The following is a 15,864-nucleotide window of genomic DNA, read 5'->3' as shown; positions in this document are numbered from 1 at the left end:
CGAAGAAAACCCGCCCCAGCGCCACTTTGTCCACCACAAATCCCATTTGACCAGACCCGGGATCGGGAAGCCAAGGACTAACCGCTTGAGCTATTGCCCTATATGCAATTCTCCTCTCCCCAATGCGCCGAGTTGCCGCATTAAAATTAGAAATGAGCATGACAAATATGGAGTTGCAGGATCCGAGGTTCTCATATCCGTGGTTATGAGGATTTCTCTCTTCTGGGATATAACACCTTGTAGTCTGTCGAAAATCAACCGACGTTTTGGAGGAACATGTCGCATACATGTTAGGGGTCAAAGAATAAACTAACCAAGAAACCAGCATGAAGCAGGTAGCAGCCCTGCAAGTTTCCTGCTCGGTTTATTCTTCGACACTGAAGATGGAGGTGACATGTTCTTCCGAAACGTGGGTTGACTTTTCAACGGACTACATGACGTCATATCCCAGAATGCTTAACTCTTCAGACATGGAATTGAAGGAAATAGAAAAGACTGAACGGAAGAAACAGATAGAGTCCATCTGGTCTACGAATGAGGTTACGTCACACCTAGTGTAGGCAACCTTACGAAAGAAAAGTCTTGTGTAAATCTGTTTGCATTTCCCACCGACACATGAATGCCCGAGGTGCATTGTAAACAGAATCTGGTAACTTTCTAATGATGACGTAAGGGTTAAGTCACTAACTGACGATGACGCACCGCTTTTCCTGTAGTGGGTGGAGTTTAAGAGAGAAAGAAACAGATGCCAGCGGTCAGTCTGGTATTCTTGCCAATCTGCACTGTGATTTCTGTGATGCGCAGGTCCAAGCAGTGGCGATGAGTCCGACACGGAGTCCGAACCCGGGATACCGCTTAAGAGGAAGCAGCGTCGCAGCCGCACCACGTTCTCTGGAGACCAGCTGGAGGAGCTGGAGCGGGCTTTCCAGAGGACACAGTACCCGGACGTTTACACCCGCGAGGAACTAGCCCAGAAGTAAGTGGCACTGCAAATTCGTGCCTTCACGTAACTGAACAGCGTTTATAAAGCTTAGTTATAACTCAAATAAATTTTGAAATTAACTCCTCCTAATCAAAGCAATACTTAAACCCATATGGACCTATGGAATTCAGCTACACGGGGGACATCCTCCAGTTCCTACATCGAAATCCTCCAGCGCTTTCAATCCAAGACGCTCCAATCCATTCTGAACGCACCTCGGTACATAAACAACCACAGGATCCATGCAGATCTACAAATGAACACAGTGCTCAGTGAAACAAAAACTGGAATAACAAATACTTAAGGAAATTATAAAACCACATTAATACACTAGCAGTGAACCTACCGGAAAGTAGTGAAACTACACACAAACTGAAAAGATACACCGTCCCAACTCTACAAGACAGACCTGAGTAAAACCCCAATACAAAAATTAAAATGATACCTAAGTCAACAGAAAAAGTATATGAATTATGCCACTGGACACAACTCATTCTCGAGCCAGTACTTATTGAACACACATTTATTTCTGCAGATTATGTACAATAGCGTGCGAAAAAAAAAAATTCTTTAGACTGTTATGAATATCTGTTTGTTGGACAAGGAAGTAAAGAACAGCTCACAATTTACTTTAGTAATTGGCATACAAGTTTGTCTGTAAGTAAAGTAATTGTACAGTAATGTACAGAAACAAAAATCTGAAACACACAGTCTATTATATACTTACAGAATATATTATGTATGTTTAGAAAATATTGCCGAAATTCAAGAATCTTTGAATAATAATATACGTGTATTTCACAGAAGATATGTAACGTCTGCTTGAAAAAAAATATCAGTATATGTACATGGGCATACATTTAACAAAGTATATATATAATTAGGCTTAACTGATATTGAAATCCTACTTGAATCCATTTGTCTTAGGCAGATATTCAACTTGGTTCTCTCATGAATAGTTTATATATAAAAAATGTCTATAAGCGAGAGAGATGAATAAGCAATGATTTTTATAATCTACACATTAAGACAACAAAATGTGAAATTTAACACCTTAATTAAAGAAGGACATTTCTCGTTTAGAAATATTATTTTCTTCTGTATGGATATGTTTGCTATTAAACAATGACAGTAACATCTAAATGTTCTTAATATTTTTCGGAATAGAAACGTAAATAAGTTCTTTTTACAATAACACAATTAGTATAGCCATGGAAAAGCACAAGAGACGTCTGTAGGCCGCGGTGCAAGGGCCGAGAAGGCCCACCCCTTATACATTCATCGCCATGGAAATAAATAAAAACAAATGGTTAACTTTTAACTATAGAAATAAGACAAGGGACTGATTAATGACAATCCGCTCAGAAAAAATTATAACCATGTTATGCGTAGAGACAAACGCAGAACATCAGGACAGTGTTCCTGCTAGAAAACCGCATTTCGAATCTCGTCTTGATAACTATAGTAATGAACTGAGTGGCTAGAACCAAATTTGACCAAGTTAGCACTGGTTGCAATAGTAAGACCTCTAATGCACTGTTGCGTAGGATTAATCGTTCAGTCTAGTCAACTGAAATATTACAAAAAAAGATAAAAATTAAAGCTATCCCTGTAACAGGCCTTGGAGGCCCATAGGGCTGTGAGACGTCAAAGTTCTCACATTTTCTAGAAAATCGGCTCATAGATGGCGGTGAGGTCGTCAGCCTTGCGTGACGGCCATCCTTTACGCCCCCAAGAAGTTTCATGTTATCCATTTCTTTTGGAGGCTAAGTCGATCCCAGTGACAAAATGCGGTTTCAAGAATTACGTCAATTGAAAAATCCAATCGAACCCGTGACCTTCCGACTTGTGATGTAGTGCCTCAACCAACTACGCTACAGTGTGACCCCACAGAAATTATATTCCTCCGTAAAAATTCCGGAGGTCCCAAAGAGTCAGTCGACCAGCAAGGCGGAGTTTATTACAATCAACAAGTAAACAAAGAAAATTGACAACAAATTCTGGAATGTGACGAGAAGTATCTTATGTGTTGAAGATTATACATGGATTCTGTGCAGAAAGTAAGGGAGAACCCCATTGCCGAATTAAATACTTAGGTACTGAAGCAACAAACAATTTCAAAATTTTCTTAAATGTAAATAATTACAACCGTGAAAAACTGTCACCATATATCGCGTAGCATCTGCGCAACAGTACTCATTCAGACCCCGAGATGACATTCTTGTATCCGAGGAGCAACCCAGCATCTCTCTCCAAGTCATCCTAACGGACAACAGTGCAGTAACATCAAATTGCAATAGGACGGGTTACATTAACGATAACATTTGTTCAATAAATCCGGCACTTATATTCTAAAATATCTACCAACCTACTTATTTGTCCGTCTCTCTGTCTGCCTATCCATGGCTCTACAGCTCTCTGTTGGACCTTGGCTGCTCTTTCAGAGTCTCGATCTTTTACACAGTCGGTAGGACTCCTTGACGGGGGATCAGCCAGTCGCAAGGCCGCTATATACACACAGGACAACACAAAGCAGAATAAACGGACAGAGACATCCATGCCTTGAGTGGGATTCGAACCCACGATCCCAGTGTTCCAGCGGTCGAAGACTGTTCATGCCTTAGGGCACGCGGCTACCGTGATCGTCTCATGTTCTAAAATATACTGGCTGTAAATTCATCTTTTGGAATCACAGTTTGAATGAAACATGAAAGTTACTGTCGGATTTTGTTATTATTCAGTTGGCCGCAATGCAGAATTAACTCTCAGGGGTGCCAAATTTGGAACGTAATGCCTAAATCTCACGGGTGTTCTCGCTTTGTAAACTGAGAGATAACAATAAATGAAAGAAGATTGGAAAAGAGTGTAAACTTGTCGAGGCTGAGTGCTGTAGATCACAGAATATGATATTATGAACAAACACAATAGCATAAGATGTAAACCATTTGTTACATGTCAAGTTTTAGCAAGTGAACGGCTTGGTGCGAAAAGGGCTTAGCTCCAAAAAATCTCACTCACTCATGGAACTCAGCCCTTCTTGAGAAGCCGCCAATTCTGCAGCTACACAAGAATTTCCCAGCATTTTATGGAACTCGAATGTTCATTACCGTGTTCACAAGAGCCCTCCACTGGTCCCTATCCTGAGCCGGATCAATCCAATCCATCCCATCCTATCTAAGATCCATTTTATTAATATCCACTCAACTACGTCTTGGTCTTCCCAGTGATTTCCTTCCTTCCAATTTTCCCACCAATAACCTATATGCACTCCACAACGCCGGATTTACAGTTTGGGGGTCCTGAGGCAATGAAATTGTGGAGGTCCCTATCAGTAACAAAAAATTTAAATTACGATAAGTATTTCTCTTTTTGTAATCATTTCTTATAATATTTAATACACAAAATAACTTCGTGATTTTAGAGAAGTAAACGTCTCAGTAAAATCTGCGGGTTCTATCTCGGTTTGTGGTGGGCCCCCGGGGGGGGGAGATCTTGATTTTACGGTGACAATCACAAGATATGCTGTCGCAAAACAGTTCAGTCGTATTAAACAAACATTCGCGTAAATTTATATCGGGAATGGAAATTTGTGATACGATTTGTTAAAAATAGATTCGGAATGCATCTCCTTTTGCTGTTTCCATGCGCCTTTCGCTTTTCTATTCTGTGTGGATTATTTAAGGAGGCTATTAGTATAGGAAACAGCACCTCTCCAATTTCTGGTGTTCGCCCCACATTTGGGATATCCGTTATTTTTCGCTTCATAGCACAATTAGAACAGAGAATTATAGTTGTAATAAAAGTACGCCCATTTCTTAAATAACGTCGTTTATTGTTCAAAATATAATATTATCGCAAACATAAATTTGTTATTTTGTTAAAAAAGTAAGTCTAAAAAATTTATGCAAATGCATGGGATTCCAAAATTTATGTAAATGTGCCCGCTCAGCTTAGCAAAGATTTCATCTTCATTTTATTATATGAAATCATTAATCTCCTCTAAGCCTCGCAGCTTATTGGCCGCGCCATAGCTCAAGCGATTAGTCGCAGGCTTCCCACCGCGGCGGCCCGGGTTTGGTGAAGTGGGATTTGTGGTAGACAAAGTGGCGCTGGGGCAGGTTTTCTCCGAGTACTTCGGTTTCCCCTGCCAATCTACCTTCCACCAAATTCTCCATCATCATTATCACCCGGAGCAGGCTACAATAGGCCAATCAGTGGCCGCCGTTCCGAGTGGACCCAGCTGGACTCCACACCCCACTATGCGAATAATAATAATTATTTGCTTAATTGGCAAAATTTCGCAGTACACTGATTGGGAATCATTGATCTACATTATAGAGCGAACAATGGTACTATTGTGCCTGAATTTGAAGGAAACTATCATGACCTAATCGAGGTTACATCCAGGCAATTACCTAGACGAAGTGAAAAAACTACGGAATCCCCCCCCCCACGATCACCGGTAACCAGGTTGAGATTCGAACGCTGTACCTTCTTAATACAAGTCGAGATTGTTACCGACGGATCAGCATGTTCGAGTCTTTATATTTATTTATCTTTACAAAAGCAAACCTCCTGCTTAGGCACAATAGACCACTGTAGGTCGCGGTGCAAGGGCACAAAAGCAAACCTCCTGCTTAAGCACAACAGACCACTGTAGGTCGCGGTGCAAGAGCCGAGGAGGCCTACCCCTCTTACATTCAAACCTCCTGCTTTAAAGCTGATCACAATCTAGCTTGATGCAACGTCGCACAACAGCAAGAGTTACTCGTCTTTGTAAAAGTAAAGGTATCCCTGTAACACGCCGTGGAGGCCCATACGCTTGTGAGACGTCGAGGCTCCCACATTTTCTAGAAAGTCGGCCCACAGACGGGGTTGAAGTTGCCAGCCTTACGCGCCGGCCGCCTTTTACCTTCCAGGAAGATTCCTGATACTAATTTCTGTTAGAGGCTGAGTCGACTTCAGAGCCATAATGCGGCTGGAAGGATTAGGTGAATTGAAAAATTTAATGACCTCATCGGGAATTGAAGCCGCTACGTTGCGGCTTGTAACATAGTGCCTCAACCAACTACGCTAACGAGTGCTCCCTTACATCCCTAATATTAAGTAGGCCTTTCACAAGAAAATGTTAAGTAATTTCGGAGTCAAGAGACCCGAACATAAATCAGGATTTCGGCCTGCAATTGTGCCATCATTTAGCGCATGTCGTGTAAAGTGCTTATGGTACATACAGCGACAGCAATTTTTTACTTATCTTCCAAAGGAATTTAAATGCAAGTTTTCCACAAATTACTTCGTTTCTACAAGTGTGTAGAAATGGAGCTATAACATTCTTGCGCCAAATGCATGTGAACTGAAGAGGTCAGCCAGTGGAGAAGCAAGTGTCTGCCGAGTATTCAGAAACCGCTGATTCACAGCTCTACTTTAGAAACTCAAGTAAAACCGAATGGATCTGGAGGAACGTACTTGAACAATTGTAAGGACCTCTTTCTTTTCCTATTTCCCAAGTGACTGGTTGCTTTAAAGCGAGAGACAAGTGTCCTTGCGGGTTGCCGTATCACGAATGTGATGGGTTCGTTGCCTTCAACTGTGAACTGTTTGTTGCACTGTTCTCGAAAGACTGCACAAATCATACTCAGTTCATACGCCGTAGCGCAGCTGTGCTGCAAGTCGGAAGGTCGCGGGTTCGAGTCCCGATTTGGTGGATTTTTTTTTGCCAATTTACCTAATCCTTCCAGCCGCACTATGGCCCTGGGATCGACTCAGCCTCTAACAGAAATGAGTACCAGGAATATTCTTGGAACGTTCGTGGGTAGGTAGGCGCGTAGGGCTGACGTCACTGCCATCTGTGAGCCGATTGTCTAGAAAATGTGGAAGCCTCGACGTCTCACAAACCTATGGGCCTCCACGTGTTACAGGGATAGTTTTACATTATACAGTAAACTAACATGATTGTGTTTTTCGGGTGGGATTTGAGGTTTATCACAGCGGTGGGATATAATGCATTGTAATCCGTTGAAGCTCAACAGATATTTCGGAGAAACATTTCGCCTCCATCTTCAGGGTCTAATAATAAGTCAAGCAAGAAATAAGAGTGAAAACAAATGGAAAGGCTCCATCTTCAAGGTTGAAGGATAAGCTAAGGGAGAATCCTGTGTGAAAGCAGCAAGACGGAGGCAATAAATTCGTCCGAAATATAGTTTGGCTTTAAGCGGACTACATGGCGTTTCAACTCAGAAGATAGAACTCTTCATTTACTACGTGTATGAAATTTGGCCTTTCACCTTGAATGAAGAACACAAATTGAGGCGTCTGAGAACAGGGAACTGTGGAGAATGTTTGGACCCAAGAGGAAGGGGGCCGGTCACGGTAGCCGAGCGGTCTAAGGCATGTACTGTCTCCGCTCGCTTGGAAACCGGGATCGTGGGTTCGAATCCCACTGAGGGCATGGATGTTTAGTTTGTGTGTGTGCGTTTTTCTGTGTTTGTGTACAGGTAGAGGCCTTGCGACGAGCTGATCACCCGCCCAAAGAGTCCTACCGTATGTGTAAGATCTAGAAAAACCGAAGTGAACGGAGAAGTTCATGGAGGTAGGCCTAGGCCCACTGGGGCTGTAGCGCCAAGGGAAAAAACAAGAAGGAGTAAAAGCAATAATAAGAAAACAGCATCAGTAGAAATTTAATAAATTGTAATCTTCATCAAATATTATAGGTGGGATCAGGCAGGAGAAGCATGTAGAACTTAATGGGGCAGATGAATTCATGCGAAATCTTAGTTGGAAAACTGTGGGGGTGTGGACGAAACTTATCCGGCTCAGGATAAGGACCAGTGGTGGGCTCTTTTGAACAAGGTAATGGCCCTTTAGGTTTGATAAAATCGAGGCATTTCTTGAAAATCTCAGCAATTTTTGGGTTCTCAAGGACTCCTATTTATGTAAGCAGACAATATGTTATTGAAAATACAAAAGATCCATCACAGGCTGACCGGCTAACTTGGGCACCAAAAAGTTGGGAGGGGAAGAGCAACCAGGACATCTCCCTCTCCCTCGGATATTTTGTAAGAAAATAAAATTTGAAACGATATGGAAATGTACAAAATATTAGCACAAAATTAAGGTTGGTCTTAAATATATCACCACCTGTGTTTCAGTACAGAGACTCACAAATCTGGCCGAATGGTAAAAATATCGTTAAACGCAAGTTTGGAAGCAAATTTTGTGGTCCCCCCCCCCCATCTAGGGGCACTCGTGTCACCAGCCAAACATACTAATAGGAACTGTTAGCGTACAAAATCGCCAACACTAGGACGAAGTTTGCTGAGTGCCGTTGTCTTCCTTCACAGAACGAAACTGACAGAAGCTCGAGTTCAGGTGTGGTTCAGCAACCGACGGGCTCGTCTGCGGAAACAACTGAACAGCCAGCAGCTGAACGCTTTCAATTCCATGTCTTTGCAGTCGGCGTTCCCTCCACAGTACGCCGTTCCGGACCCAACCGCCAATTTCAACGCTCAGAGTAAGTAAACTTTTACACTGTACGTCCGAGAATGTCACCACATTGCAGCCCTCTACGCTTCCGCTGTCCTGCTGTTTCGGTTATAATGGCGGACGTTTAGAACCTGTCCGATAAGAGGAGCTTGATGATTTTTCAGTACTTCGTGTATGTGTGCTATTGCCGTGCCAGAAATTAAATGATGAATGCACAAAATGGCGGTAGCGTTGCTCGACGTTATGCGTCTGTTCTTTATGTATTCCAGTCTAAGTACCACAGCTTATACAGAATAAACTTGAAGAGCAGGTTGACACGCAATTTCAGAAGCCATCACGGACCGAAAACAAAATGGAGTGTTGATACTGTCACGTGTGGAGTGTTTTGGATTGGATATTGTACGAGTATTTACTAACCACTTATACTCACGACTCGGAGATACAAGTAATTACAGCTCCACTGCTAATCTCCTTACTTTACAAATCACCACATCACCAGCTAAACATTTTCCAGCCTACTGTGTCTTCACAAGCCGTTGCTTGGTAACGGCTTCTAACGATGGAGATTCTTCGGCTTTGGCCCTCAAGTACTCTCTGAACGGCGACTCCCTTTAAACTGTCTCTTTTCTTCATATAGTACTGTACTTGCTACTATCACCACCACCAGAGATATTTAGTTTACTGCGGAACTAGTGCAATCGAACAGGTTGTCTAGAGGTAACGCTGTGCACTTGGCATTTTTCAAGAGATGAAGGAACCGCATGTCCATAAGAGAACGCGAAGAATCGTAAATACACAAATGTCAACAAAACTGTACCTACCAATACTTCATCGTGACGAGTAAACTTGAGTATGAAGCAATATGTTGTTCACTGGATAAGGAATTTTGCAGAGGACTTGGCGTGAAGTGATGGAATTATGTTTCACATTCTTCTTGAATTGTATACAAATAGGTCTATTTTCGAAACCTGTCAGCAAATTTTCTTCGTTTGCCCTCTATGTCCAATCAGACTACTGAGATTTTTAATGCAGGCCTTTCCCAGACAAAACTCTCTCTGTTCCGTAGCAACGGAAATACATGAATCATTGTAAATACGAAAATAGGAACAAAACTAAAGAGGCAAATTATTGTAATTTTTAACAAAATAAGCACACAGTCCTTATATATTAGTATTTTTATTGCCTAGTTTCTAATTTTGAAAAAATAAAACAAGCTTATGAGATCTCCATGCTGTCTGTGCTTCTGGGTATCACCTCTATCAACTTTTGAATGCCTGAACTAATAAGATATATATATCATGGCACCTGAGCCCCTCCCATCAGTCTGTGTATCTGTATTTGTATCCCCATATCGTTGCTAGGCAACAGCTCGGTAAAAACTTCAACGTGGCAACGAATACACACGCCACAATAGAAGATTGCTTGGACGCGTCATTTTTATATGGCCCGTGTCGTGTCAAAAAAGTAGGCTATTAGTTCTTCCCAGAACTTGTTTCAAAATTAGGAAAGTAGGCTAAAAAAAGAAGTAACGAACTAACCTTGACGTCACCGATAGTGGCATCCATATTTTGACTGTCCCACTATCTCCGGAACTGTGCATCCGGCCTTGCTTTAATTTCACGAACAAAATCCCATACGGCCAGAGAATATGTTGCAGGAACGCTACCTTACGGCGACTGATGCTTGCCGGCTCAGAGTGAACACGTGTCAATTCTTTGTCATTGCATATCCAAGGCGACACGCCTCTGAGTTTCCACACCTTCTGAATACAAAAATCGGATCACAGGTCACCATTCTATGGCATGCTCAGTAAACAGGAATATTATGTTATGTGTATAGCAGTTAGAGGCGGGTTCGAATACTTCCACCGCAGCCCTGCGAGTCGTAGGAGGCGAAGGAAAGGAAACGCAGTGCTTGGTGGTATAATAGGGCCACCCTGTTCCTGGAAGATATAAATATGGGACCTGGCCCTCCAGGCTGGGGAAGTCTCGAATCTGAGACAGTAAAATATGGTCTTGAGTCCCGTGGGACTCAGACCCCAGAATAACGACGCTGGCGAGACTCAACAATTGTAAACAACACCCCCACCCTCTCGTCAAAGAATATGTTATATCAGTTGAAAAGATCGTTGGTCGTGAGTCTCGAGGGGCTTGTCGTCAAGACGAGCTGACTGGCGGCAAGACGTCCGTCGTAAAGTAACTCTGAATATAAAAATTACTCAAAAAACAATGGAAACGAAATATTTACCAGTGGTTTCGACAGATATCTTTACGGAATCCTTCCCATGACAAAAACATGTTCAATTACTATAATATTGCAATCAAATTTCTGGTGACGCGTCTATCTTGAAATATTGTCAAGCATTTGAAATTTTGGTTGCCATGCAATCAAGCTCATTAATAAAATTTTAAATGTATGATGTTCTTTTACACCTCTTGGTATCACTTTCTGACAACGAAAAACGTTGTACACTGAGCATGTAGGTCGACAATTAAGTCGAAGTAGGTGTACTAAAATGTACCGTATCAATAAACAATTCCAATAGCTAGTTTCATAAGGAGTTCAGCGTAGTATTTTAAGGGAGAAGAGCACAATATTTGACGACTATTACATCTGTGCTAGACTCGGAATATCATGGCTTTCATCTAAGAAACTGATATGACCGTCACTTGTCTTATAGATATTGGCACATGCATTCAGCAGCTTTCAGCGCGTTGCGATGAGACACTATTTGTGTTTGACTTCATCGTCAGTCATTTCTCACGGATTATAGTTGTTACCTGTCGTGTAGCTTGTAACAATCACAGCATTTATGTTAAGCAATATATGCCTTATGTTCGCCAGACCTTGGGCTTTCACGACAATTACTTCGGGGAGTGTACTGACACAAAAAGGCGTAGTCATTTGTCTCTTCTAAACATGAATAAGTGGCACACTAAACCTCATTTTGTTGACTCAAAAGGAAAATTAATGTGACCATCAAATTATTTTCCTCAAGTCCTATTGAAGTCGGAATCGATTTATGGCTTACGTACGAATATCTTCACGAAATGATAATAGACATAGTTTATTTCGGATTCAATTTCAACAGATGTTTACTTCTTCTCAAAAGGAGAAAATAAATTTGTCAACGACCAAGTTATGAAGTCTCATTCTTACCATATACTTTGTACGTTACAGAGGTGACACGAAGAAATATGTAGCGGAGGCAATGAAATGGTCCTGACCTCGAAACACGACACATTTCTCGCATTTCAGTGACTGACGTCATGTAACTTACGTACTGGCACATTTCCGAACTCGTGTTTCCTACATGGATAGTAATGGATTAACCATTTCAACACGATGTTTACTATATGTACCACTAGTTTTAGTGTGAAATGATTCTACATTTCTCTCAAACAAAAAACAAATTCCCTGACTTGTAGTCCGCAAGCGAAATATATCGACCGAGGGACCGCCGCTTGTCGGCGAAGTTAGTGCCAACTTTAGCGGATAGAGAGTGTCGCGTGGTCAGCGCAACGAAACCCCACGGCCGTTAATCTCGATTTTCTAGACCGGAGCAGCTATTTCCTTGCAATAACTCCTCAATTATCCTCATGAGGCTGAGTGGATCCCGTTCCATACCTACTACTTTTCAAAAAATTTTGTAGGGCCTGGAATGGAACACGGGATCTCTGGATCTGTAGCCACGAACTCTGACCACTAGACCAAGAGGCGGTCTCTACATTTCTCTCACTAAACGAAATGTTTTATATATGATTCTCACAATAAACATTATTTACCAAATGTTCTTTTTAACCGAAACAGTGAGTCTTGCCTGAGGCAAGAGCTGGACATTTTCTTATTGTTATTATTCACATGAGACAATCTTTATCTATCTTACATTCACAGAGTAAATGTCGTGGCGTGTAGAGCCGTTGCTATCCAATGATCGCGAGATGGGCGGATATACGAGACCCGTTCTGGGCAACGGCTCAGTAAACACTTTCCCATTGCTAGGCAGCAGATTCTTAACAATGCAATATTTGGACTATAGAAATGGGAACGGGGTCTTTCTTTGTGGTCCGTGCTGAGATGTTATAAACAAGGGAAAGAGTGGGTTGAGAGTCAGTGGCAACCCTGTGTGGAAGCGGGTTCTAATACCGCCACTGTAGCCCTGCGAGCCCTATGAGGCGACGAAAAAGGAACCCAATGCCTGGCAGTATAACTAGGACACCCTGTCTCTAGGGATTATAAATACGGGGATCTGGCCCTCCAGGTTTGGGAGTCTCGATTTTTAGAGAGTAAAATTTGGTCAAGAGTCCCGCGGGATTGGGACCCAAGAATGACTGCGCTGGCAAGGGCCATCAGCAATTGTATATTACACACTCGTCCTCACGTCAGAGAGAACGTTACATAAGGACTATGACCGCAAGGGTTCAGTTAAAAAAAACCTGGTCGTGTGCCTCAAAGGGCTTGGCGCCAAGACGAACTGATTGGAGTTAAACCGCCAGTCGTAAAGTAGCTCTGACTCTGAGCTTAGTTTAGCTGTGAGATGGTAGCCAGTCGGGAATGGTGTAAGCGCGTGTAACTGAAGAATCTCTACTGTTTGAAGTCGTTGCCAAGGAACGGCTCGTGAAGACACAGTAGGTTGGAAAAGGTTTAGTGGGTGCTGTGGCGATTTGTGACTTGTGGAAATTAGTGGTGGCGCTGTGATTACTTGTACTTATGAGTCGTGTAGTAAAGTGGTCAATAAATCGAGTCATCAATTCAAACCCCGTCTATAGTCACACCCTAAATCGAGACAATATGTAACATAACAGATATAAAATAAAATTAATAGATATATATTACTTTATTTTAACATGTTTATATAACGAAGAGTTATATCATCTGGAATATACGCCGTGTAGTTTAGTGACAGTTAAATGACATTTCAGAGGAGCATCGCCTCCATCTTCAGGGTCGAAATGTAAGCCAAGCAAGAAATTAGCATCAAGTAGGCTGCAAGCAGAATAGTGGAGCGGCTATTTGCTGAGGCATATCCCCGAAACCTGCTGCAGTTGCATTTAATTCACCACAAATCTCACACGAACTCGCGTGGGATTGAACCTGGTCCTCCATGTTGAGAGGCCAGTGTTTAAACTCCTCAGCTATGTTACAAAATGCTACAAATTTTTTAGTCTTTGTCATTTTATTGATTGGAATGAATAACACGAAGGGCCAGGCGGTCTAAGGCATGAACCGTCTTCGCCCACTCGAACACTGGGACAATGGGTTCGAATCCCACTCGAGGCAGGAATGTCTGTGTTTGTATTGTTCTGTGGGTAGGTAGCGGCCTTGCTATGGGCTGATCCCTCGTCAAAGGAGTCCTACCGACTGTGTTTGAATTAAGAAACTGAAAAGGCGGCCAAGATCCACAAGGGCTGTAGAGCTGTAAAGCCATAAAGAAAGTCTATGATATTTTACAGTGTTGTTAGTATGCAAAATAAAAACTTTATAAGGTAAGATGACTGATAAATGATAAATTGGAAGGGGTTTGGAAGGACGCAGTCATTGTCCAACTACGGCACTATCCCTACATTTGCCAGGAGGTACTGTGAAAACCACGCAAAACTTCAGTATAGCCGTTGTTCCGGCCGGGATTCGAACTTTGCACCTCGTGAATACAGTCTAAAAGTTTATTTCTACGTGCATCCTCTCGGTAGGAAGCGTGACAGACACAATTGTACAATTACTGAATGTTTCGACGCCGTCATATTCAGGAGTATGCGTGTACTTCCAAGCGGGAAAGGTTGGTAACACACCTCTTTGTCAAGTTCAGTGGCAGTTGCAGGCACACATGAACTCGCGTCGGTGTGTTCTAATGCCTTGGTCACAAGCAGGTAATAACCTCTCCCTCTGACGCGGTGCTGGGGAGAGAAAAGAGAAATTTCAGCTGAAGGCTAGTTTCTTTCGGACCCAGAAGAGGTGGAGTCTATTTCACTGGCAGATATCCAACCAGCGATTAGAATGCAAACGCTTAACCGTGAACATGATATACATAAACCAGAGGAGGGAAGGCGTTGCAATGACGTAATATATGGAGTACTGCAGATGCAAAAGTTGAGGCTCTCAAAGCAGTGGCTAGTCTAGAGGTAACGCTCCAGAATTTTGTTCTGCAGGTGTTCGGTTATGTTCTCGACCAGAGCACCGGCTATCTTAACTAAGGATTTCCGTCGTTTTCCTCAGTCCCTCCAGGATAATGAAGAACAGCACCTCGATTGTACCACGACGACAGCTTCCTATCAGATCGATTCCAATTCGTCATTTATACAATTCTTGACACTGATGACGTCGTTACATAACCCACGAGAAAGAGAAAAATCTTCTGGATTTTAAAACCGTGTTGTATAGAAGTCTACAGACGTGTTGGAGGAATGTCGGTGAACTCTGTCAGGTGTAAGTTAGGTAATGCCAACAGGCAATACTTGGGAACAAACACTCTGAAGTTCCAGAAGAAAAGTGACTAGGCACTGGAATTACAAACCACACAATAACCGTGAGGTTACAGCATAAACCATAAGCTTCACTACATATACCATGAAACGAAAAAGACGAAATGTAAATTATAATACATAAAACGATGCCCAGGACCGCCTCTGTTGCCAGAGTTCCTGGCTAGAGATCCAGAGGTCCCGAGTTCGATTCCCGGTGCTCCCAGATTTTCTGAGAAGTAGTGGGTCCTGAACGGGGTCCACACAGCCTCGTGAGACTAACTGAGGAGTTATTTCAAGGAAATAGCGGCTTCGGTCTAGAAAACAGAAATAAACGGCCGTGTGGATTCGTTGCGCTTACCACGCGACACCCTCTATCCGCTAAAGTTGGCACTAACTTCGCCGACAAGCGGCGGTCGCTCGGTCGGTATAGTTCGCTTGCGGACTACAGGCCTCGGAGTTTTTATTTTACGATGCACAGATCAAGTATAAATTTGCTGCTTGCAGGTGGTACCGTACATATGGAATAAAACTTCCCCGCAGTCAATAAATATACGTAGTAAAATCATTTACTCTAAAGACGGATCAGATCCATTTCAAACCACTTACTTATGGAGCTCAGCCCTTCTTGAGGAGAAGCCAAATCTGCAGCTACTCAAGAATTTCCCAGCATTTTATGGAACCCGAAGGTTCATTGCCGTGTTCACAAGAGCCCTCCACAGGTCCCTATCCTCAGCCAGAACAATCCAATCCATACCATCCCATCCTATCTCTCTAAGATACGTAGCTCAAGAGGTTAGTCGCTGGCTTCCCACCGCGGCGGCCCGGGTTTGATCCCGGGTATGGTCAAGTGGGATTTGTGGTGGACAAAGTGGCGCTGAGGCAGGTTTTCTCCGAGTGCTTCGGTTTCCCCTGCCAATCTTCTTTCCACCAATTGCTCCA

General features: G+C 42.7%; 1 protein-coding gene across 1 annotated transcript in view; it reads left to right on the top strand.

The window, feature by feature from the left end:
• The window catches only part of LOC111873718 (protein gooseberry), a 92,603-nt gene that overhangs the window by 55,464 nt on the left and 21,275 nt on the right, over positions 1-15,864 (top strand). The window contains exons 4-5 of the mRNA XM_023868652.2: positions 805-976; positions 8,323-8,492. Coding sequence (XP_023724420.1) covers positions 805-976; positions 8,323-8,492 — 342 coding nt within the window. The remainder of the gene's footprint in view (positions 1-804; positions 977-8,322; positions 8,493-15,864) is intronic.

Source organism: Cryptotermes secundus, unplaced genomic scaffold (genome assembly GCF_002891405.2).
Source record: "Cryptotermes secundus unplaced genomic scaffold, Csec_1.0 scaffold31, whole genome shotgun sequence".
Classification (NCBI taxonomy): domain Eukaryota; kingdom Metazoa; phylum Arthropoda; class Insecta; order Blattodea; family Kalotermitidae; genus Cryptotermes; species Cryptotermes secundus.
Note: the sequence above shows the minus strand (reverse complement) of the source record. Positions and strands in the feature narration are given on the sequence as shown.